The sequence below is a fragment of the Grampus griseus genome, assembly GCF_964374135.1.
Source record: "Grampus griseus genome assembly, chromosome: 14".
NCBI lineage: Eukaryota > Metazoa > Chordata > Mammalia > Artiodactyla > Delphinidae > Grampus > Grampus griseus.
Genome location: NC_139008.1, coordinates 3,849,871 through 3,871,531, shown reverse-complemented (window position 1 = coordinate 3,871,531; position 21,661 = coordinate 3,849,871). Strand labels below are relative to the sequence as shown.

The window sequence follows — 21,661 nt, the reverse complement described above, 5'->3', positions numbered from 1 at the left end:
GCATCTGGGTGTGCAGCCTGTGTTGTCCACCCAACATTGTTTTGAGATCTGCCATGTGTGGCTCCCGTGGAGCTAGTGTGTTCCTGCTAAGTGCTGTGTGTGGCAGCCCCCCACGCGGATTCATCATGCCGTGTGTCTGTTCTGTTGAGGGAGATCCTGGTGGTTTCCACCGTTTCTCTGCTCTAGTGAATATCCTCGTGCGGGCTTTCCTGGGTGCCGCTGCGCAGGTCCCTAGAAGCGGCACTGTGGGGTGTGTTCGGGAGATTGCCCAGTTGCTTGCTCTCCAGGACGGTTCTCCTAAGCTCAGCTTCCCTGTGGGCGTGAGTGTTCTTGGCCCACGTCCTTGCTCATGCGAGACACTGCCAGACTCTCCCGGGGCTACCGGGTGAGCATGTCCTCCTGCCGTGTGAGCTTGTGTCGCGTCTGTTTCCAAGGAGCATCGCTTGATGTGCTAATTGCCCGGTATCGTCTCCTCGTTTGTGACCATCTCTTCACATCCCTTGGGGACTCTACTGTGGGGTTCCTTTCGGGAGGGGGTGGGGGACTTGGGACCAGCGAGCCTGTGCTGCGGCCGCCTGTGCTGGCGCCTGTCGTGGGCCCCTGGCCTCGAGTCCTGAGGCTGCTTCTGTCCTCCCGGCTTTCCCTGCCCACTGTGTTCACTGTTGATTCAGGTTACGGCTGTGGGTTTAATGCCATCCTGCACTGGCCCCCGTATACCCTAAGCTTCCTCTTAAATCTGCCACCTCTCCTGTGCCTTGGTCTGAGAACCTAGGTAGCAAAGCCTCTTGGTTTGTGTGCAAAATACAGCTCCGTGGGCTTTGAGTGATGGCTATGGGGAATCTCCCTGGCGACTGCCAGACGTGAACTTGACTGCTGCGTGTGCAGAAGGTTCAAAGACTTCCTGTAAATGCAGGTCCCGCTGGGTGTTAACTGAGCGAGTTGCCAGATACCTTTGGTCAAGTGAGTATTTACTGTCTGTCCAGCAGGAGGTGGTGACTTGGCTTTGCCCGAGATCTGTAGGGAAGCAGTTCAGTGAGGTGGTGTCCGCAGGGTCCACTCGGGCGGGCTCCGCCACATCTGTGACTTCTCTCACCTGCGTGCCTCTGCAGTGCTCTGGAGCTTCTCCTGGCCCAAGGCGGCCTGTGTGAGGGCCGCTGATGTCAAGTGCAGAGACCTTTGGGATTTCTGAGCCTTCCAGCTCACGCTGGCGAAGTCGGGGAGGGGGTGGAACTTATGTCTCCGAGTAATTGACTGCAGTTCCCTGATATCAGGTCACTTACCTCTGTCTCAGGTTGACCTCAGATGGCTCATCTGGAGTCAACCGTAGTGAGGGCTGATGGCCGTGCGCCCGCTGGCCAGCTCTGCTGACGTCCTTTGAGATGCCAAGGTCTATTTTTCTTAATAAGAGGAGATGGTATTTTTTGAAGACCTTTTAATACACATAATCTACAGTTTACTATTTTAGACGTTTCAGGGTGTGCAGTTCAGTGGCGTCGAGCACATTCGCAGCGGGACCTCTATTCCACCTTGCTTCTGTGAACCGAGGCAAGTTTGACTGAGTTTCCCGTGTCTCTGCGCTTTGTTTGCATTTAGGGGCAGCAGTTGCTCGAGTGGTTGTGGGGATTAAAAGGCAGAGGGTTTAAAGCAATTTTCCCTCCTTCCGGGGCAGCGCTCCCCGCCCTTTGCCCTCCGTCAGGGGCCTTTGCGGAAGGCGTGTGGCCTTGCCTCTGCTGCTCCCCGCAAACCAGGCCCCGCGTTCCCCTAGTGGGTGGGTCCTGGAGTTTGATGGTTGGTCCAGCTAGCACTTAGATAAGTGCCCAGGATTGGAGTGCAGGCCTGGAGCGGCGCTTCCTGGGGGGGATGTGAGCTGAGCAGGTCGCTAGGGGCGTGAAGCGCTTAGAGCCTCTGGAGCGGAAATCCGCCCATGTCAGCGGTGCCCCTGGCGGAGCGCTGAGGGTGGGCGCCTCGTTGAGGCACGGCCTAGAGCGTCGCAGCCTTCCTCTCCCAGCTTTCCGTGTCCCTCGGGTGGCGGGACATGACCACGAGGAGGCCCAGCTGGTCACAGAGTTACAGAAGTGCCCTCGCCAGGGGGTCTCCGGAGGCACAGGGCTCCGGCCACCCTGCCGGACAGTCCTCATGGTGGCCCCCTGTCCTTGTGGTTTGCTGTTCAGTGTCCCAGGAGGAATCCTAGCTGAGGCTTTCCCCTCCCTGGTGTTTATAGTATCTCTAAAAATTCAGGGACTTCCCTGGTGGTCCAGTGGCTGAGACTCCGCGCTCCCAATGTAGGGGGCCCGGGTTCGATCCCTGGTCGGGGAGCTGGATCCCACATGCCGCAACTAGGAGTTCGCATGCCGCAACTAACTAACTAAATATTAAAAAAAAAATTTAGACTCTACGCCTTCAGCTGTTTTCAAGTGCGAATCCCCTTGGCTCCACCGGCTGGCATGGCCAGCACATCCAGGCTGGAGTCATCGAATGGCTTTGTGCTCTGATTGTTTTGAGTTAACACTGCATCATGGGTGTCTTTCGTGTCATTCAATAAAGCTGCACGTAGTTATTTGTTATGCCTTTCGCTGTCCGTTACAGGACGTCGTGGTAATTCTGGTCTGGCCGACACGGCTAACTCTGTGTACTCTTGACTCTCCTTCACTTCGGCCTGGGTTTTCCCGGCTGGGGAACCTGGGGAAGGGGCCCGCTCACCGCTCACCGTCGTGTATCCACCCCTCGGTGTCCCCGTTTTCGCGATTGAGCTGATGCTAAATTTAGCTGGTGGGCTAAACGGGATACAGGCTGTGCGGCGCCCAGGCACGTGGACTCTGGGACAGACGGTAGCTGTTTGGAAGACAGGGTGCCGGGCAGGTGGTGTGGCCGCTCCACCCAGTGCTCTCTCCCTCCTGCTCTCTGCCCACTGGGCTGGCGATGGGTGTGTGAGGAGGGGAGCCTGCTTTTCTCGGGCGTGGCGATCGTGACGTCATTGTTGCTCTGCCTGCCTCTGCCCTTGAAGCGGCCGGGAGGAACATTGGTCCTCTTCACCCTCGCAGACCTGCAGTAGGTCACATTCACGGGGGCTCCTCTCCTGGGAGCTGACACCTCCCTGCTGGATGAGTTCTGCTCCAGGGGCTCCGAGACCCGTGTAGGATTCGGTCACTCCTCAGCCTTGAGGGGTGACTTCCTGCAGTGGGGGGACCAGCTTTGGGCATTGCTGCTTTTCCCACTGTGTGTACACGCAGGAGCCTTCTGCAAAGTGGAGGACATCTGAGGTCACCAGGCAGTTCAGAAGAGCTGCGCTTGTGATGGAGAGGGTGGGAGCATCCCTCATGGGCGCTGTTGGCTGATGGAGCTGCTCTGTCGTTCTGACCCTCAGAATCCATCTCAGCACAGGGCTCCAGGCCAGTGATCGGACTTGGCACTAGGTGTGGGTCGCTGCCCTGGGAGTCTTGTGCTCACTCTTGGTTCTGCTCGCGAGGTCCCTGTCTGCCAGCCTCTTCCTGCCGGCAGCCTGCTCCTGTCCTTGGGGCCCACGCCAGTGCAGCCTCTCACTGGGCTGGGAGCTCCCTCCTCTGGCCTCTCAGACAGCACACACCTGCCCCTTTCCTAGGGCGCATAGCACTCTCCCCCCAAAATTATTGCGTTCTTTGCATCTCCTGTTAGATAATGAGTTTTTTGAGGGCCAGCGTGCAATAGCTCTTTTTTCCTTCTGGGTGCTCGGTGCACGGTATTCGAGACCAGGCCTGAGGCTGGCGTTGGTTAAGTGAACTTCCTGGGCGGAAGCTGTGCCAGCCCCTCTGTCCCCTGTGTCCCAGCCCTGGCACAGGCCTGGGCCGCGGCACGTACCCGCTGAGCGTCTGCTGCCGGCTGAGGTGCTGGGAGCCCTGTGTGTGCTGGAGCGTGGCCCCCTTTGTGGGCTCCTCCAGCCAACATTCTTCCAGCTCCTGCTTTGGGCCCTGTCCTGGATGCCAGGGGCCATGCTAGTGCCTCTTCACCAGTGCTCCCTTGGTGCCGGTACTGTGTACTGTCTCTGTTGTTCTCACCTCCAAAAGCCCTTTGAGCTACACGCCCTAAGCCCCAGCATTCAGGTGGGGAAACTGAGGCTCCAAGAGGCCGGTGATGGTGCAGCAGGACCCCAGCACTGGAAGGACAGCGTTTGTGTCCCCTTCAGGCCTTTGCTGCGGCGCAGTGGGGTCCCAGCTGCTTTTCTGCGAGGCGCCCAGCAGGTGGTGCCGTGGCTCACCGTAACCGGCCTGCCTGGCGCTTCCGGTGCTTCACAGCAGGCCCGCATTCCACCCCGGGGGCGCATGAAAAGGAGAGGCTGGAGTTGTCACTTTTTCTTTCTTTTTTAAAAAATAAATTTATTTATTTATTTATTTTTGGCTGCGTTGGATCTTTGTTGCTGCACGCAGGCTTTCTCTAGTTGTGGCGAGCGGGGGCTACTCTTTGTTGCGGTGCGTGGGCTTCTCATTGCGGTGGCTTCTCTTGTTGCGGAGCACAGGCTCTAGGCACGCAGGCTTCAGTAGTTGTGGCGCACGGGCTTAGCTGCTCCGTGGCATGTGGGATCTTCCCGGACCAGGGCTCGAACCCGTGTCCCCTGCATTGGCAGGAGGATTCTTAACCACTGCGCTACCAGGGAAGCCCCTGTTGTCACTTTTTCTGATGCGTTTCTTTCTTCTCACCCTTTTCCCTGCCTCAAGCTCAGAGGATTATTGAGGCACCTGCCTGCTCACCTGTGTGACATTGGGAGGCCCCCCTGTTCCCTGTGACTCAGCCAGCGGGGCTGGTGTTGTGTCTGCAGTCCCGTCCCTAGGAAGGCGTTGCCTCTCCCCGGGTCAGCACTTGTTCCGGTTCCCATGCCTGCCCCGCGTGGAGATGCGTCTCAGCCGGTGGTCGTCGGCAGGTTCTTCTTGTTGTCGTGCCCTCTGTGGGTTTGGCACCGAGACCTGCAGCTCTGGGTCCCTGCACCGCCAGGACCTCTGGGGTGGCGGTGGCCTCGGATGGGCTGCCTAGGTTCCTCCCTCGTGAGGTGAGTTCACGGCAGGCCCACGTGGGAGGTGCTGTGTGTACAGCGGCATCCTGTCAGCGTTCGTTCTCTTGTTTTATCTTCTGGATCTTGGCTTTGCTCTTTCAAGTTTGAAACGTGAGCCTCTGGACCTTTCTCGGACGTCCGGTGGCAGGCGGCCTCCGCGAGGCTTTGGAGTGGCTGCCTTCTGCATCTGCCCTCACCTCGGGCCCTTCCGGTGGCCCCAGCGCCAGGCGGGACTTCGTTTGGGCCCGTGCCGCTGAGAGCAGCGATGCCTTGTGGCTGCTCCGGGGAGCAGCTCTCCTGCCGGCCTCCCTCCCCGCTCCTGCCCTGGGAACGCCCTGAGTTCACTGGATTCCCATTGGGCTCCCCCGACCACCTGGCCTCGGGGACACCCTGTCCAGTGAGCAGAGCCAGCCTCTCTGTTTCACTTCCTGTCTCTCCTAGAAACCCTGAGTCACCCTTCCTGGCCAAGTCAGTACCGCCTGACCCACCGAGGGGCCCTGTGGCCCGTCGCGGGGGTGCCCTGGGCGTCTCCGTGCTGTGCACCCAGCCACGCCTCTGCTGTCCACTTTCTCCCAGACATGCAGTGGGTGGGGCGCCCTTCCCAGGGATTTCACAGCTTTCTTGATTTCCTTTGACTCTCACATTCCTGAAAGTTCCCTTCGAGGCCTCGTGAACTCTGGCCTGGGTGAGGGCGGTGTCCTCACTTGCTTCTCTTTTGGTAGTACGCGGGGTGACACGTGGCATCCCGCTGAGGTCAGACCACCCCCCACCCCCGCCCGCACCCTCAGATCCCATGACGTGCTCACCTCCTGGCCTCGTTGCTCTGTGACTTTGAACCCGTCACTTCCCTCTCTGAGCCCAGTGTCCTGTCTGTAAACCAGCAGCCATTGTCCCTGCTTCCCGGCGCCGCTGTTTCCTGGTGGTGGCTCGCTGCCGACTGTGTGTGCCCGCCTTGGTGGCGTTGCTCAGGATCCCCTACGATCGCCTGGTGGCGGTGCCTTCTCCCCCCTTGACAAAAGAGGCAGCCCAGCTCTGTGAGGTTTGGGGGCGTCCTGGTCATCCCGTCTCGAGGGTAAATGGCCCAGCAGGTGTTGGAGGCCAGTGTGGCCGTTCTGCCACCCTCTGCCACCTCCTGTAATAACCCACGGTGCCCGGTCCGAGGGGCAGAGGCGCTTACTTCAAGGAAGCAGGATGGTGGGGCGGAAAAGGCTCTCACCCTGACGTGTCCCTGTCCGAGCCGAGCCATCCGGGGTGAGGACGCGTTGGTTCTGAAGCGGGCTGAGCACTTTCCCACAAGGCAGGGCCTTCCCGGGCCGCGCCCTCGGGGGTCTCGTCCACTCCAGGCCACATGTGTTGACTGGCTGCAGCCCCCTTTCTCAGGAGCGTCGGGAGGACCCCGACCCTGGGGCGGGAGCGGGCTTGGTCCTCCGTCCCCCTGGGCCCAGCATCCCACTGGACGGGGTCACGTCTCTGGAGCCCATGTGGAAATTCCTCCCCTCCCCCTGGACTGCGAGGAATGTAGGCCCACGAGGCCAAGAGGCAGCAGCCCAGGCCTGAGCAGACACAGTCAGCTGTGCTGCTGATGAGCGCCTGGGCTCCAGGGCCTCCCGCCCAGATGCAGTGCTCCCCGCCCCTCTGTGTTTGTGTTCTGTTCGCGAGTGTAGAACCAGGGAAGTTTACAGATACAGGGATACATTGTTTAAGTCTGGGGCACACTGGGAGCTTCAGAGTTGAAAGTGGATTCTAAAATACAGAGTTAGCGTGCTGTTCCGCCACCGTAATTGCATTAAAGGGGCAGTGGGACCCCATCTTGGATCCTCAGCTCACTGCCGCGCGGGACAGGTCTCTGGGGTCCGTTTGTCCTTCCTACCTGGAATGGTGATCTGGGAGTGTCACGAAAAATACCAGGCCAGCAGGGTTTCGCTGCTGCAGGCTCAACTGGGGGAATCCTTGGCCTTGACGCAGAGCTCGCTGGCTGGCGAGTTCTGGCTCCATTTGTGGTGGACACCCAAGAGGCTGGTCTGGGAGCTGGCAGGGCTCGGGCCGCGTGCCGTGGGCCCCAGCGCAGCAGCCAGCGGGCCACGTCAGGGGCGCGCCTGCAGCCCCGGCGACTGATCAGTGTGGGAGATGTTCACTGCTTAGCATCTCCTGTGGCCAGGGCTGTCCAGGCCACCGAGGAGGGGGCGAGGGCGGTGGCTGCACCTGCTGCCGGGCACGCGGCCTCTTCCCACCGCCGAGTAGTTCCCTAGAACAGGAGTTCTTTCGTCGTCACTGGAGCCCCTCATTTTCCAGGTGAGGTCTCTGGGGCCGGAATCACCGTGGCTCTGAGCAGGGAGCTGGGGCCGGGCCCGAGGCTTGGGTCTGCGGTCAGGCTCCAGCCTCCTGCTGCTGTTCACGCCGCAACAGCACGGAACGTCCCTGGGGACCTACTGGTCGCCAGGCCGTGCTTCGCACTCCTGGGTCCCTCCCTCGAGGACGACGTAGGGTGGCTGTTTTTTCTGTGACGAGAAACGCAGCTGTGTTCTGTCGTCCTGTCTCTGCCGTGGTTCACACACCTCCCTTTTCTTAGGGGTCTCTTGGAGGATTGATTCCAGCGAAGGCCTGGGGACAGTGATGCCTGGTGTTCCTGGCTTTGGGCTGTGGAAGACTGGCATGAGTCCCCAGCTGGCAGCACCAGCCCCGTGGGAGGTGAGGGCGGACGACGTGCGGCGCCAGGTCACCAGGGTGGTTGTGAGCGTTGGGCATCTCTCCATTTCTCTGAAGGCAGATACTGTTCCTTCCTTTTAAATTTTTTATTGTGGTAAAACATTTATAAGATAATAGTTATCATTTTAGCCATTTGTAAGTATACAGTTCAGTGGCATTAAATGCTGTGGTGTACCTATCACCACAGTCTATACCCAAAACCTTTTTATCGTCCCGAACAGCAACTCCATATGCGTTAAACAATACCCCCCTTCTCCTCTTTCCCCCAACTCCTGCCAAGCACCGTTCTGCTCTCTGTCTGTGACCTTGACCCCTGTAGGTACCTCACAGAAGCAGAATCCTACAGTATTTGTCCATGATGTCTGCTTTATTCCACTTAGCATGATGGCCTCGAGGTTCGTCCATGTTGGAGCAGGTGTCAGAATCCCTTCCTTTTAAGGCCGAGTGAGATTCCAGCCTGTGGATAGGTCATATTTTGTTTGTCCTTTTGTCTGTTGACACTTACTGTGGTTTTCAACTCATATTTTTTGTGAATGAAGTTGAGTATCTTTGCGTGTTTTAAAAAATCATTTACAGAAAATGACGAACTAGGAGAACCATCTGCAGGTCCTGTCACTGCCAGAGGTCGGATTGTCCTGGCCTCCTGCCTGCCCAGCAGTAGCACCGTTCAAACCAGGTGGGGGTCTGAGGGCACAGGACAGGGGTTGCAGGTGTTAACTGAGAGAAGGCACCCAGCCTCCCCCGTGAGAAAACCAGGAACTAAATTACAGCGAACAACTCTGTTTCTGGAGAGTTCAAAAGCAGGCAGTGGTCCACTCTGGTAGGGGTCGAGGAGGTGACTGCCAGGGGGGCCCAGGGCTTCTGGGGCGTGGCTGCTGGTCCCATGGGGCTGCACTGCCCGGGGTGCACTTGGGTATAACGTTTTCCACCCCCTCAGGCAAAGCCTGCTTGTGTTAGTGGAGGGAAGAGACCAGCCCGTGGCCCAAGATAGGTGTGCCACCTCTGTGGATTGGAACGCACACCCCTGACCCAACTAAGCTCCCGCCTTTAGGCTTCGGTTCTATGGACGGGCTTATCCATGGGGTTTGCATAGAGCTCTTCATGGCGGTGCTGTTCGATTTAGCAAAAGATTGAAAACAACCCAAGTGTCCATTGGTAGGAGACTGGGAAATAAATTATGATGCCTCCAGTTGATGGAATGAAATGCAGCTGATAAAAGAACAGGAAGCACTTGGGGTCACCAAAGGGAATCTTTCAAAGTGTGTCTCAAACAAAAGCAGGGGCGTAATCTGTTTCTCTGCTGGCACGTGCGTAAAGTGTTTCTGGAAGGCTACGTCGTTCCTGGGGAGAGGCCCTCCCTGACAGCGTCTTGGGGGAGGGGAGGAGCCCTGGGGGCGTCCCGAACCTGCTCCTCCGTCTTCTGTTTTGTCCTGGCCTTTGTCCTCCAGGCCTTTCTGGTGACAGAGCCTCGCACTGGAGTTACCGGCTCCAGGGGTCAGGCCCTCGGATTTACAATCCTGTCCCACATGGGACCTGGGGGCCGCACGACAGCTGACACCGAGGGTCTCTCCCACCCCCTTCCTCTGCGCGAGGGCAGATTCCAGGCAGCTCCGAGGCGCCCTGTGGGTCCCAGCAAGTTTGGTGGGGAGCTGAGAAGGGCGCACCCCACACACCTGCCCAGAGCATCATCTGAGTTCTGTGAACCTTTGATGGATGTTTTATTCTTGGCTACTGCCCACCTCTGTGCTTTTTTTTTTTTTTTTTTTTGTGGTACGCAGGCCTCTCACTGTTGTGGCCTCTCCCGTTGCGGAGCGCAGGCTCAGCGGCCATGGCTCACGGGCCCAGCCGCTCCGCGGCATGTGGGATCTTCCCGGACCGGGGCACGAACCCGTGTCCCCTGCATCGGCAGGTGGACTCTCAACCACCGCGCCACCAGGGAAGCCCCAAAACAGTGCCTTTTTAAAAAATAATTAATTTAATTAATGGCTGCATAGGGTCTTCGTTGCTGCACCTGGGCTTTCTCCAGTTGCGGCGAGCGGGGGCTACTCCTCATTGCAGTGCGCGGGCTGCTCATTGCGGTGGCTTCTCTTGTTGCGGAGCACGGGCTCTAGGCGCGTGGGCTTCAGTAGTTGTGGCGCGTGGTCTTCAGTAGTTGTGGCTCACGGGCTCTAGAGCGCAGGCTCAGTAGTTGTGGCGCACGGGCTTAGTTGCTTCGCGGCATGTGGGATCTTCCCGGACCAGGGCTCAAACCCGTATCCCCTGCATTGGCTGGCGGATTCTTAACCACTGCACCACCAGGGAAGCCCAAAACAATGGGTTTAAAGCAAGCACAATCTTGCTTGCTTCCTTGGAGGCTCAGAGAAGGAAGGTATTTTGGGCAGCTGGCTTTTCAGATAGCCGAAGGCCCCATTTTAAATCCCCTGGTGTGTTTTTAACAGCCTCAGGTAGACAGTTTTCTTCAATGTGATCTCCCTTCCGGCTGTTATAAATGGCAGAGAGTAAGTATGGTTGAACTTTCCTGAACCTCTGTGTTTTTGAAAGCCCTGAGTCACCCTCAGACCCTTCGGGAGGGGCGTCTCCACGGTGGCGTCTGCAACTCGCTCTGCAGGTTTCAGAGCGAGTGAGCGGCCCCTGTCGCGGGCTTAGCGTGTGAGCTCCGTAAATCTTGCCTCTGTCGCCCCCAGGTGGGATCCAGGCTAGCACGGTTGCAGGGGCAGGGCTCTGCTCTCTCTGCTGCCCAGAATGGCATGGGGGCAGCTGAGTGCAGAGCTGGGCCTGGGGAGTGCGTGCACGGGAGGGTGCCCAGGGAGTGGGGAGTGCGCCAGGAGGGCACGCACGCCTGTGCCTGAAGGTGAACCCATGGACCTCGCAGGCCTGGCTTTGTGCTCGTGACTCCAGGCCAGAGGCTGCAGCCTCGGGTCTTTAGTGATGTGATTAGCCCTGGTCAGGGGAGTGGTCCCAAGAGGTGGCCTGTCCTGCTGGCGGTCATCAGGCTAGTTCTGAATGTGGGTAGCTGGAAGGAGTTTTATTTTATTTCATTGTGTCTGTTTACCTAAATCTCAAACTATATTTGAATCGCACAAATGAACATTAGAACACATGTGCAGGTGACCCAGCAGAACCCGCGAGCTCTCGGCCCGCACATGAGCCCCAGCCGAGAACTTGCCTCCTTCCGCCGGCGGAGCCCCAGCCCTGCACTCGGAAGGGAGTGATCGCGCTCTCTGCCTTTGCCCCTTGTCCACTGCCTTGTCGCCGACTCCAGGCTTCACTCTGGGTGGGGACAATGAGGCTGCAGCTGGGGGAGCGCGCAGGCTCCTCGGGCCGGGGAGGGCCTTTACAGAGAGGCGGGTGCGGGCGAGGCCCCCCAGCCCTGCCCAGGTCGGAGCCGACCCAGGTGCCCACCCCGTGGAGAAAGCCTTGAGAAGGAAGTCGGTTTGATTCTGGGGCGGCCCCTCCACCCTGCGTGCACGGCGGCGGTCAGGGCGGCGGGGAAGGGACAGCACGCCGCCACATTCCTCGCTTTGGGTGAGAAATTAATCCCCCTTCAGCATCTTGACAGCAGCTCATTAAGAGCCTCAGGATGGCAGGCAGGCAGGAGCCTTGCACGCACATCCCACACCTGAGGGTATTTTGTTTCAAGCAGAGTAGATCGCACAGAGGGTTTGCAGGTGAGGACTTGCCGGTTCACGGTCACAGACGCCGCTGCCGGGAGCAGAACGCGGCGCACAGAACCGGGAGGTATTTCCTCGGCATTTTTATTGCCAAAACATGAAGTTTTATGAGTGCCTTTCTGGCGTTCATTCCACATATGTCGCAAATCCAGCAAATCCAGCTCAGTGTTGCTGGGGGGCCGGGGGCAGGGGGAGGCCGGGACTGCGCTTTCCTCGTTCCCTGAAAGCAGGCACGGGACTTGGGACCTGGCTTTAGCTTTGGCAAATTGTGTGGGCACCTTCCTGCCTCTCGCCCTTTGAGCCCCACGGGATGGAAGTCTCTCCCATGACCAGAGTCACCTCGGGTTCCAGGTGGGAAGGGGGAGGGTCACCTCACTGGCTGGCCACTGGGGCCAGCTCCGGTGTGGGGCCTGGCCTGGCAGGTGCTCCGTGGATGTCGTCTCACACCCACGGGGTGGAGCCTGTCGCCCGTGGGTGTGGAAGGTGAGAGGTCGTCTGACGGTTACTTGTCACGTGTTCCTTGCTTTGGTCTCCTGGCAGAGGGGCTGCCTCACCTGACTTGGGCGTTCATGTCCCTCGAGGGTGGCCTGTGGACATGAGGGTTTGGCCACCTGTCCCCTCTCTCCACTCCCCTGCGGGTGTCCTGGCCGTGGGGCCTCCAGTGACCACAGACGCTGTTTCTGCAGCCCCCTGGGTGTTACCCTTCAGGGACCCCCGCTGCCTGGGAAGGCAGGGGCCTGCCCCGACGGGCTGCCCTCCTGCCTGCTCCCTGGAGCCTCAGCGTGAAGGGGCCCTGGAGGCGCATTCCGGTGTCAGCCGCGGCTCTGGGACACAGCCTGACCCTGGCCACCTCCACGCCCTGAGCCCAGCCTCCCTCCCTCCGTCCCTCCCTCCGTGGTCCTGCTAACAGCCTGCCTCTGGTTCAGTTTCCAGGCCGAGCGGCCCGCGCTGAACGTCGTCATCTTCCCTCTGCTCCACGAGGGCCTGACCGATGTCATCCGAGACGTTCCCATGGTGCACCTGGACGAGGTCACCTTATTTAAAAGCAGAGTGGCCGAGGAGCCGCCAAATCTGTGGTGGTGACAGGAGTGGCCCCACCGGCCCGTCGCCACCTGTGGCCGCTGCGTCTCCGTGGCCGAGGAAGCAGGACTGCCCCGGTCAGGTGTGTGGCTTCCGGCCTTGCCACGGCCGCCGCGGCTGCTCCCCTGCCCGAGGACGCCGGATGCCCGGTGGGTCACCGGAGGAAGGAAGCCCCCTCCCAGCCCTTAGGGGCCTCCTCTTGTGAGGAGTCTGTGCTCAGTGACGCTCTGGCTGAGATGCGTGAGGCAGCGGCGGCAGGGCCGGTTGTCGGGCGACCTGCGGGCCTGGCCGGCGTGGTCTTGGGCTGAGACACCCATCGCCAGGACGCTGACTCCTTGGGGGCCAGGTCCCCAGAGCGCCACGTGACCCCACGGCCGTCCCCCAGCCCCCAGGAGAGGCCCTGTGCTCCTGGTCACCTGCCTCGGGCTCCGTGGTGGGCGGCTGGGAGCCCGAGGCGGGGGGGGCTTGCAGGTGCTGTGGCGGATTTGGGGCTCTCCCCTCCTTCCAGTTAACCCAGTTACACCTCTGGTGTGCGTCCAGCCACGTGACGTCAGACAGGTTCGGGCCAGCAGCGGGCTGCTGGGCAGGGAAGCTGCAGGTCCCTGTGAAGGTCTCTGTTTCTGGGGAAACACGGATAGACCTGCTTCATTAGAAAACCTTGAAATATTAAAACCCAGAAGGGATGTGTGGGGCTGGAGGAGTGATCACATTACCCCGTTTCAGACAGCTTTATTTAGCACTTTAAAAAAATGCAACGCAGCTATTCCCAAAACGAGGGACGTCCTCCCAGTGTCCTGGGCCTCCCGCCACGTGCCGCCCACTGCTTCTGCCTTGTCAGCCGCGAGACTCCCCCAGAGCCGTCATCCCTGCGGCTGGTGGGCTTCTGAGGGGCCCCAGTTGGGTTCCCTGCACCCAGCGTCTTGCCCCAACGCTCCCGGTGACGCTCCTGGAGACTTCCAGGGAAGGCTGAGTGGCGTCGGGGCGGCTTCCAGCTGGGGGTACCTGGGTCTCCGCAGAGGTTGCCTCCCCAGGACCCCAGGGACTGGTCCCATCTTGCCCCGGCCTCCCTCTCCCTCTGGGCTGGGGGTGCAGGTTCCCCAGGCCCTCCTCACCGCTGCGGCCCGTCTCGGCTGCCGTCCACTCTGTGGCCCCTAGCCCAGCCCGCTTCCCACTCTGTTCCATGTGATGGTCGCCTCGTGTCGTATAGTGTGTCCTATAGTTTGCCTGTTGCAGGGCCCGGTACCTGGACCCTGGGCCTGTGTTCGCCTGCCCTTCCCTGGGTTCTCAAGGGGCAGACAGTTCAGCAGTCCCCGCCCTGCCAGGCCGAGGGGGTCCAGGAGGCCTTCCGATGGTGGAAGTGCTTGGAGGGCCAGGGTCTCGGGACGCACACAGGCCCCCGAGTGCTCCAGTCGATTCTCCCTAAGCGCAGTCTGTCTGGCGGCCTCCACCCGTCCCCGCGGCCCCGGCCCTGCTCTCACCTCCCCGCAGCACCAGGTGGAGCTGGGTCTCCTCCCCCTGCGCTGTGGTTTTCTTGCCGAGGGTGCAGTTGTCTCCTCTCTGGAGCATGGGGTGCCCTCCTCCCTCCCTCCCCAGCTTCCGCTGGCGGCTCTTCGCCTCCTGCCCAGAGGGACCCCCACCAGACCTGCAGCCCTCCCCTCCGCAGTCCTGACCTGGCCTGAGAGTCACAACCGGGCCCGCCCCTCTGGCCATGCAGGCTGCCCTGGGCCCTGGGGAGACAGGGCCAAGGCCCTCATTAGGGCCACACGCTGTAGATGAGGGTCTGAGAGGTGGTGGGAGTCCCCCACCCCATTTCTGGGCATGTCTTTCAGTTGCGCCTTGAGACCACCGGGAGGGTGCTCAGGAAGGGTGATGTGGGGACTGACTGCTCATTGCCGTCACAGCAGGAGCGTGGCCAGTTACAGCCCGACCGGCAGAGGGACGTGGCCCAGGATGGGGGCAGGTGGTCTGGCCGACCCCGGGACCCCTGGGGCCCTGGGTACACGTCTCCTTTCGTCCAGAGCAACCCGGGCTCAGGCCAGAGGATGATCGTTCCATAAGAATTTATCCACAGGCTGCCATGGTTTTCGTGCTCTGGCCCGGATGGCCTGTTCTCGTGAGCAGGCAGTTTGAACCAGCAGTGTCGTTTATGCCAGCAAGCAGGGCTGGGAGGGGCCGTTCACGAGAGGCTGGGGCACGAGCTGACTTGGAAGGCAGCCCCCGAACAGGAGGCCTTGTATCCTTAGTGTCCCCCTCAGCCATCCTTTCCTTAGAGCAAGAATTTCCGCTGCTTCTCCACCCAAGACGGATCCACCAGATGTTAATAATGTGCTTATTCTCGCTAAGTGCATTTTGGCACCGGTGTTAATTGCAGCTTATATTCTGCAGCATTTTATGCTGGGAAAAGAACCCACCCTAATGGTCCCCAATTGGCAGAACTGGGCTGTTAAGCGACGGACCATATGCTGCCTGCTGAGAGGGGCCTGGTCAGCACTGGCGCCTGCGCGCGTGTGTGTGTGTGTGCGTGTGTGCGCGTGTGTGTGTGCGTGTGCGTGGTGCGTGCATGGATGTCTGTGCGCCTACATGTGTGAGTGTAGTCTGCTATGGACGGGCTCTTGTTCCTGGTGTGCACGTGTGTGTGTGCACGGTGTGTGTGCACGTGTGTGTGTGCGCGCTGTGTGTGTGAGGCAGACACTGGGGGAGGTGGGAATGAGGGAGGAGGGGATCAGGGAGATCTCTCTGTTAAAAAGAGAAGCCCCCGGCCTCCTGAGGCCGCCGCTCTGCCTGTGGCCCCTCCTCGCCCCTAGACCCCTCGGCCCCGCCTGCTCCCAGGGCTGCGGCTTTGCCGCCGCAGCGTCAGGCAGCCTTGGTGGCCGGGCCTGAAGGTGCTCCCCCAGGGAGGCTTCTTGAGCCTGAGGAGAGTAGAGACCTGCAGGCCCCCTTCCCTGCTGTCGGCGGCTTCTCTCTCTGTCCCGTGCGAGTGTTTTTATTCCCGAGCTGAGGGGCTGGATTAAGGGCACCTCACTCTCATACAACAAGGGGATGGGTTTCATCCCCACCCGTCAGCTGCCCGTCCGAGGACCCAAGGAGACAAGTCCGAGGGTCCCTCCTCCGCAAGGCCCCCGAGGGCCTCTCCACTCAGGCCTGGGACGACGCCCCTCCTTGGGCAGGTCAGCAGGGCTGGGTGCTGAGGGTGACACTCCCTTAACCCCCTGCGCCAGGATCCAGAGCTGCAGGCCGCTCGGCCCAGGGGGCAGAAGCTTGCCAGGGCCCAGGGCTGGGTAAGTTGGCCAGGGGATCTGAAGCCAGCAGTTGCAGCCTCACTGTGTCAGGGGCCTCCCTGGGTGCACGGCCTTGGCGGGTCTCAGGCCCCCCTCCCTCACCCGACCCCGCCTGGCAGGAAGGGGACCTGCCCTGATGGGCCCACCCTCGCGTCCTCCTCTGAGTGGCACTGGAGCAGCCGGCAGCCTCCTGCTTCCTCTCGTTCTCACTGTTCGTTCCTTTAGGATTTGAAAATTGCTGAGACCTTGTGGGAAGCAGTAAGAGAAGTTCGTGGGTGAGGATGATGCAGCGCGGCCGTGGCAGCAGGCTGCCACGGCTCCAGTCACAAAACCCGAGGTGAGGGGGACGTGGACGCTGCCACCTGTGGTCCTTGTGGCCTCAGCCCCAGTCCCCCTCCCCCCCCCGACGGGATGGGGTGAGGTTGTGCCGAGGGGCTCGGGGATGGTTGCTGGTCTTGTCTGCATCTAGGGCGCAGGATTCCACTGGGCGATGAACAAATACCCACAGGAATTCAAACAAACTGTGGGTCCGACACAGGCCAACGAACATCGTCTAAATTACTTTCTAAAGCTCTTTCAAAAGCCAGTGAAGTGTGAGGTTTCGCATTGATGTCACAGGGTCAGGGCACCCCCTGCACCAGACTCCAAGCCGGCCGGCCCCAGAGGCCTCCCTGCCGTGCCCACTGCGCTGGGGGGGGGGGTACGAGAGGTGAGGGTGCTTTTGCACATGGGCCCGTGGGCACGTGGCACCCCGCAGCCACCCGCGGCGCTCAGCCCTGGGACCGCTGCCCTCTGACCGTCGCCCACCTGCCGGCCCCTCTGACTGGACAGTCTTGCTTGGCACGTTACCAATGGGAGGAAGGGTGAGGTGAGTGCCAGGGTTTCTCACGGCATGCGCGTGACCAGGTGCTACACGACCGAATACACGTCACCTGCCTTCTGATGACCGACCTCCTTGTCCTCCGGTGAGGCCACTCCTGAATTTCGCGTTCCAGCTACATTTTGAATGGGTATTTTCATGTAAATTTGTGGCATGTGAAAAGTTTCAAATAAAGTGGACCTGATTTAGAAAACCTGCGTGGTCCTTCCAGCAGGGGCGCGCCCTGGCCTTTCCGCTGCGACCCCCTCTGCAGCCCCGGAGGGCGAGCTTAGGCAGTGGCGCTCCGGTCACCCGCTGCTGTTCAGGTGCTGAGGACAGAGTCTGTGCTTGGCCCCTTGGGGGTCCCTGGATGGAGACGTGAGACCCAACGCGGGGCACCAGGCGCTGCCAGGGGCCATCAGCAGGCGACTGCTGTGAGGAGGGGCGAGGCCAGGATGGGGCTGGCGGGCAGGGGGGCAGGGACACTGGTGTGGCCCGAGGCTGCTCCCCGCACAAGGGCTCCGTGAGGCTGGCAGAGGCAGGGTCGGCACAGCCCATAATCTGGGGCCCGTGGGGACTGAGTCAGTTTCATTTTTATTTAATACACATATTTGTAGTTTTCAATTGTGGTAAAAAGTACGTAACATAAAATTTACCGTCTTAACCTTTTTTATGTGTACAGTTCAGTGGCATTAAATAGATTCTCGTCGTCGTGTAGCCATCACCACCGTCATCTCCAGAACGTTTCCATCTTCCCAAACTGAAACTCTGCCCCACTAACCACTCCCCTCCCCCGCCCCCAGCCCCCAGCCCCTGGCACCCAGCCGTCTACTTTCTGCCTCTATGAACCTGGCTCTCCTGGGGACCTCATATAGTTGGAACCATAACAGCAGGTGTCCTGTTGTGACTGGGTTGTTTGCAGCCTCAGTTTTAGGCAGATACTTCCTCCACCAGACCTGGGTTCTGGGAAGGGGCTCTGCCCGCAGCCAGAGGGGGATGGAAGGTGGCAGTTGAGGCGGGGATGCCCAGGGCAGGCGTCTGGGGAGGAGTGGGTACCTGGACTTGGGAGGCGCCGTGGACAGAGGTGGGCCCCAGGGATGCTGCAGGACAGAGTGACAAGGGCAGGGACCGTCAGGTAGGCCGAGGAGGGCTCACTGATGCCTCCCGAGCCCCCGGTTGGTCCTCGAGGCCAGAGTCGCCTGAGCTGCAGCGGCAGCGTGGAGAGAGGAGCCTCCGTCCCTCCCGGTCCTGCCTGAGCTGGTCCCCCAAGCCTGGTGCACACCCACGGGACTCCCCATCATGGTTCACTTCCGCCCGGGAGCCGGGGAGAAAGCTGAGGGGACAGTCCTTCAAGGGGTCAGCAGTGACCTTCCCAAGAGGGGCAGGACCGACCCTCTGCCCTGCTGTGTCCAAAGGCAGCAGCAAGGGGAGATCAGATGGGCGTGCGGGTAGGAGAAATCCCGGGGGCTCTGTTTCACACACGCGTGAGACGCGATCATTAGGGTGACAGGTAAGTGGGGAGGGGGAGAAGCAAGGCTGAGGGGGCCCCATGACAGACCGCCCCGACTCCAGGCTGTAGGGAGCCTTTTGGAGATGCTCGCAGCGTCCGTGGGGCAGGGACAGGTCCCAGCGACGTGGTCCACCTCTGTCCCACCATGTCCGGAGCCTCTTGCAGGGGCTGGATCTTCTGGAAGCACCTTCACTCACGTGGGGCGGTTGGTGCTGGCTGTTGGCCGGGATGCCCACCTGAGCTGCGTTCCCGGCCGTGGTAAGCGCCACCCAGGAGGGTACGGCGGGGAAGGGGCCGCAGTCTGGGTTGGGGGTCAGGGAGGCCTCTGCGGAAGGGTGGGCTCTTCCGTGTCCTCAGAGCAGGCCTCTCTCTCAGCAAGGACCCGGTGTCCCTTGTTTGGCGTCTCTCCTTGGTCCTCCCCGTGCGATGGGCACCCTCTGGGTTTCAAGCCTGGCTGGGCCCCGCCCCAGGGTCTCCTCCGCGAGGTCCACATCACGCTTGTCACGCGGCCGCTGGCTCTTATGTTGAGCTGAAGCCCCGGCTCCCGGGCTGGGGGAGTCGATGGGGAAGGTCTAGGAGCAGCACGGCCACTCTGGGCCCTCACCGGGCGCTCCTCCCTGCTGGGGGCAGGTTGGTGGACAGATGCGAGGGGCACAGCCTGTGCAGAGGGGCCGCCGGGGCTGGGCTGTCCACCGGCGGCTGGCGAGGCCCAGGGTGTTGGGGGCTCCTGCAGCCCCCTGTGCAGCATGTGCAGAGCCAGGCAGGTGCTGGGGGGTGCGGGGCACCCGTTTCCAGGGCTGGTGGGGCCTCTCCCGGGTGGGCAGTTTTGCGGGGAGTCCTCTCCCCGCCGCAGGGCGGGCAGGGGGGCTGCCCCTCCAGAGACGCGCCATCAGTCACGGGCCTTCACGTGTGTGCACACACCCAGCGTTCACACACACTCATGATTACGCTCACATGCATTCACAACTGCACACAGATTCACAGACGCACTCCAACACACACACTCCCGGCCATACCCTCCTGCGCACACCTGACATTCACACACTCACGCTTACAGTCACACCCACTCTCGCAGGTCCACAAACAGCCCCATATTCGTATTCATATCACACACTTAAACCCCACCCATCGCACACATTCACACGAGCACTTGCATGATTTACACGGGCATGTGATCACACACTCGGTCCCACACCCACACTGATGCCCCCCCACATTCACACCCATGTGTACACACGCGTCCACTCAATACATACATTTGCACACACACGTTGATACCTGTAGCATTTGTCCTCACACCCACCCACGCATTCACGTTCATGCCCAGTCACGCTCAACGTTCAGACGCACACTCCAGTTCCCTGTCGCTTGCACTCTCACACATGCACTCACACTCATGTGTAACACGCACACGTTCACACACCCACACAAAGGACTGGATTAATTTTATACACCAGTCAGTTAACACAACCACTTCACTCGAAGGTAGACTCTTCTGTTATGTTCATCCAGGGAACTTGAAAAATTCCGAGAGGTAGAACAAAGGGGAAGAGAAGTCGCCGCCGTCCTCCGCAGCCGGAGAGAACGTCTGCTGACGTTCTTGTTAATGTCCTTCAAGCCTTTGTTCCCTGCTTTAAAAACCATCTGTAGCTGTGATCATCCGATTCCCGGTGCAGCGTTACGCTCGCCACGATGAAAGCATCTTGCCTGTGTTCTCCCGGACTCATCCTTTTAATGATGAGGCTTTGCTGTCACAGGCCCGCTGGTCCCCCACTGTCGGACAATTAGGTTGTTTCTAATTAGTCAGTCTTCCAAGGAAAGCGGCCCTGGACAGCCTTGTGCTGGAGCGTTTTTCTATATTTAGAATTATTTCCTTAGGAGAGACTCTCGTTAGTGAAATTTCTGGGTCTAAGTGGGAATTTTTTAGGGCTGGGAGGAGCTTAGAGTTGTATTTAGGGAGTGGGTTTAGCATCTTTGCACAGGGTGACAGCCCCCGTCTCAGTCCCTGGCTTCCGAACGTGGAGGTCAGCTCCCAGCTGCTCCCAACCACGGGTGTTTTTATTTGCTACATTCCCTGATTTCGAAAGTACTAATCCCCCAGGACATAAATGACTTCTAAGGCATACAAATGAGCAATGCAGATAAACTAAAATTAATACATTGAAGATGACGTAAATCCTACCAAACGGTGATTCCCCGCCATTTGCATTTGTGTCCAGGGAGGGCAGTGACCTCCAGCCGGGTATTCCAGGATTGAGGAGTGTGGTCCCAGCCAGAGCCCTGGTTCCTCCCTCCCACTCACTTCGTACATGGGCTCTGGGCCTGGGTCCTGGCAGCATCAGGCCCGGGCATCTGCAGAGGTAGAATCTGGTCCCCAAAGACGTCCACACCCTAATCCCCAGATCCTGTGACTATGCTAGGTCACTGGCAAAGTGGAAGTACGTTTGCTAGTCAGCAGGCTTTGAGATGGGGAGGTTATCCTGATGGGCCCAATGGGGTCACAGGGGTCCTTGGAAGTCCAGGAGGGAAGCTTAAGAAGGATTCAGCCCTACACTGCTGAACACCATTCAAGGAATGCAGGTGGCCTTGAGAAGCTGGAAAAAGCCAGGACGTGGATTCTCCCATGGAGCCGCCAGAGGGAACACGGCCCTGGTGACACCTTGATTTTAGCCCAGTGAGACCTGTGTCAGACTCCTGACTTCCAGAGCTGTGGTAATTGACACCATATCAGCAACTAGAAAGGGATACAGCGTCGGGGGCTTCTCTCACTCCCTCTCCCATCTGTCCTGCGCTCAGCCCACCAGCAAATGAGGGAGGAAAACAGGTGACTGAAAGAATGACTGGAAGGAAATGCAGGCACGTTTCCTGTGGGGGGAGGATTTCTCCTTGTGTGTGTTATTAATTCTCTTCTTTTTCCAGACTTTCTACGATGGGCACAGATGAAACTAATTCTGAGATGTAAACAGAAAAACACACACATAAAAACATAATTTCATTCAAAAACATATTCTAGGATGAAGCTCTCAACGAGAACAGATCGTCTCCGGATCTATTAAAACAAAAAATGTTCACGGTATATTAGTCCCAAAGGCAAGTAGCGAGATCTTGTATATATGTATGTATCTATTTTGGTTGGAAAAAAAGTCCTTACCAGGATAAGTTTGTGCAGAGCAAAATGTGGACCAGCGCAAGGATGCACCAGCCATTAGTGGAGGGGTCTTTGGGGGAGTGGGCTACCCCAAATGAGGCTGGGGGATTCCCTGGCAGTGCAGTGGTTAGGGCTCTGCACGTCCACTGCTGGGGGCAGGGGTTTGATCCCTGGTCGGGGAACTGAGATCCTGCATGCTGTGTGGCATGGCCCAAAAAAACAAAACCAAAAACAAACCCAAAAAACACATATATTTCTTTAAAAAAAAAGAGTCTGAGTCCCGTGAGAAGGAAAGTTTGGGCAGTTCAGACCATCGCTGGGGGTGGTGAGGGGCCCTCCTTAAATCAAGGTGGGGTGAGGAGAGCCCAGAGCCAGCCCTGGGAGGGAGG

The 21,661-nt window shown here is 59.5% G+C and overlaps 1 protein-coding gene across 2 annotated transcripts in view; it reads left to right on the top strand.

The window, feature by feature from the left end:
- Nucleotides 1–16,804, top strand: part of FBXL18 (F-box and leucine rich repeat protein 18) — a 28,554-nt gene extending 11,750 nt beyond the window's left edge. Inside the window, exons 3-4 of one of the 2 annotated variants that reach the window (XR_014297749.1) lie at nucleotides 12,324–12,559; nucleotides 15,981–16,804. Coding sequence is in view for 1 of the 2 variants with exons in the window: in XM_082671592.1 (XP_082527718.1) it covers nucleotides 12,324–12,480 (157 nt within the window). In the remaining variant the exon portion in view is untranslated. Of the gene's footprint in view, nucleotides 1–12,323; nucleotides 12,839–15,980 lie in introns of those variants that run through there. The other variant, XM_082671592.1, reaches the window with a different exon arrangement.
- Nucleotides 16,805–21,661: the final 4,857 nt, after the last annotated feature.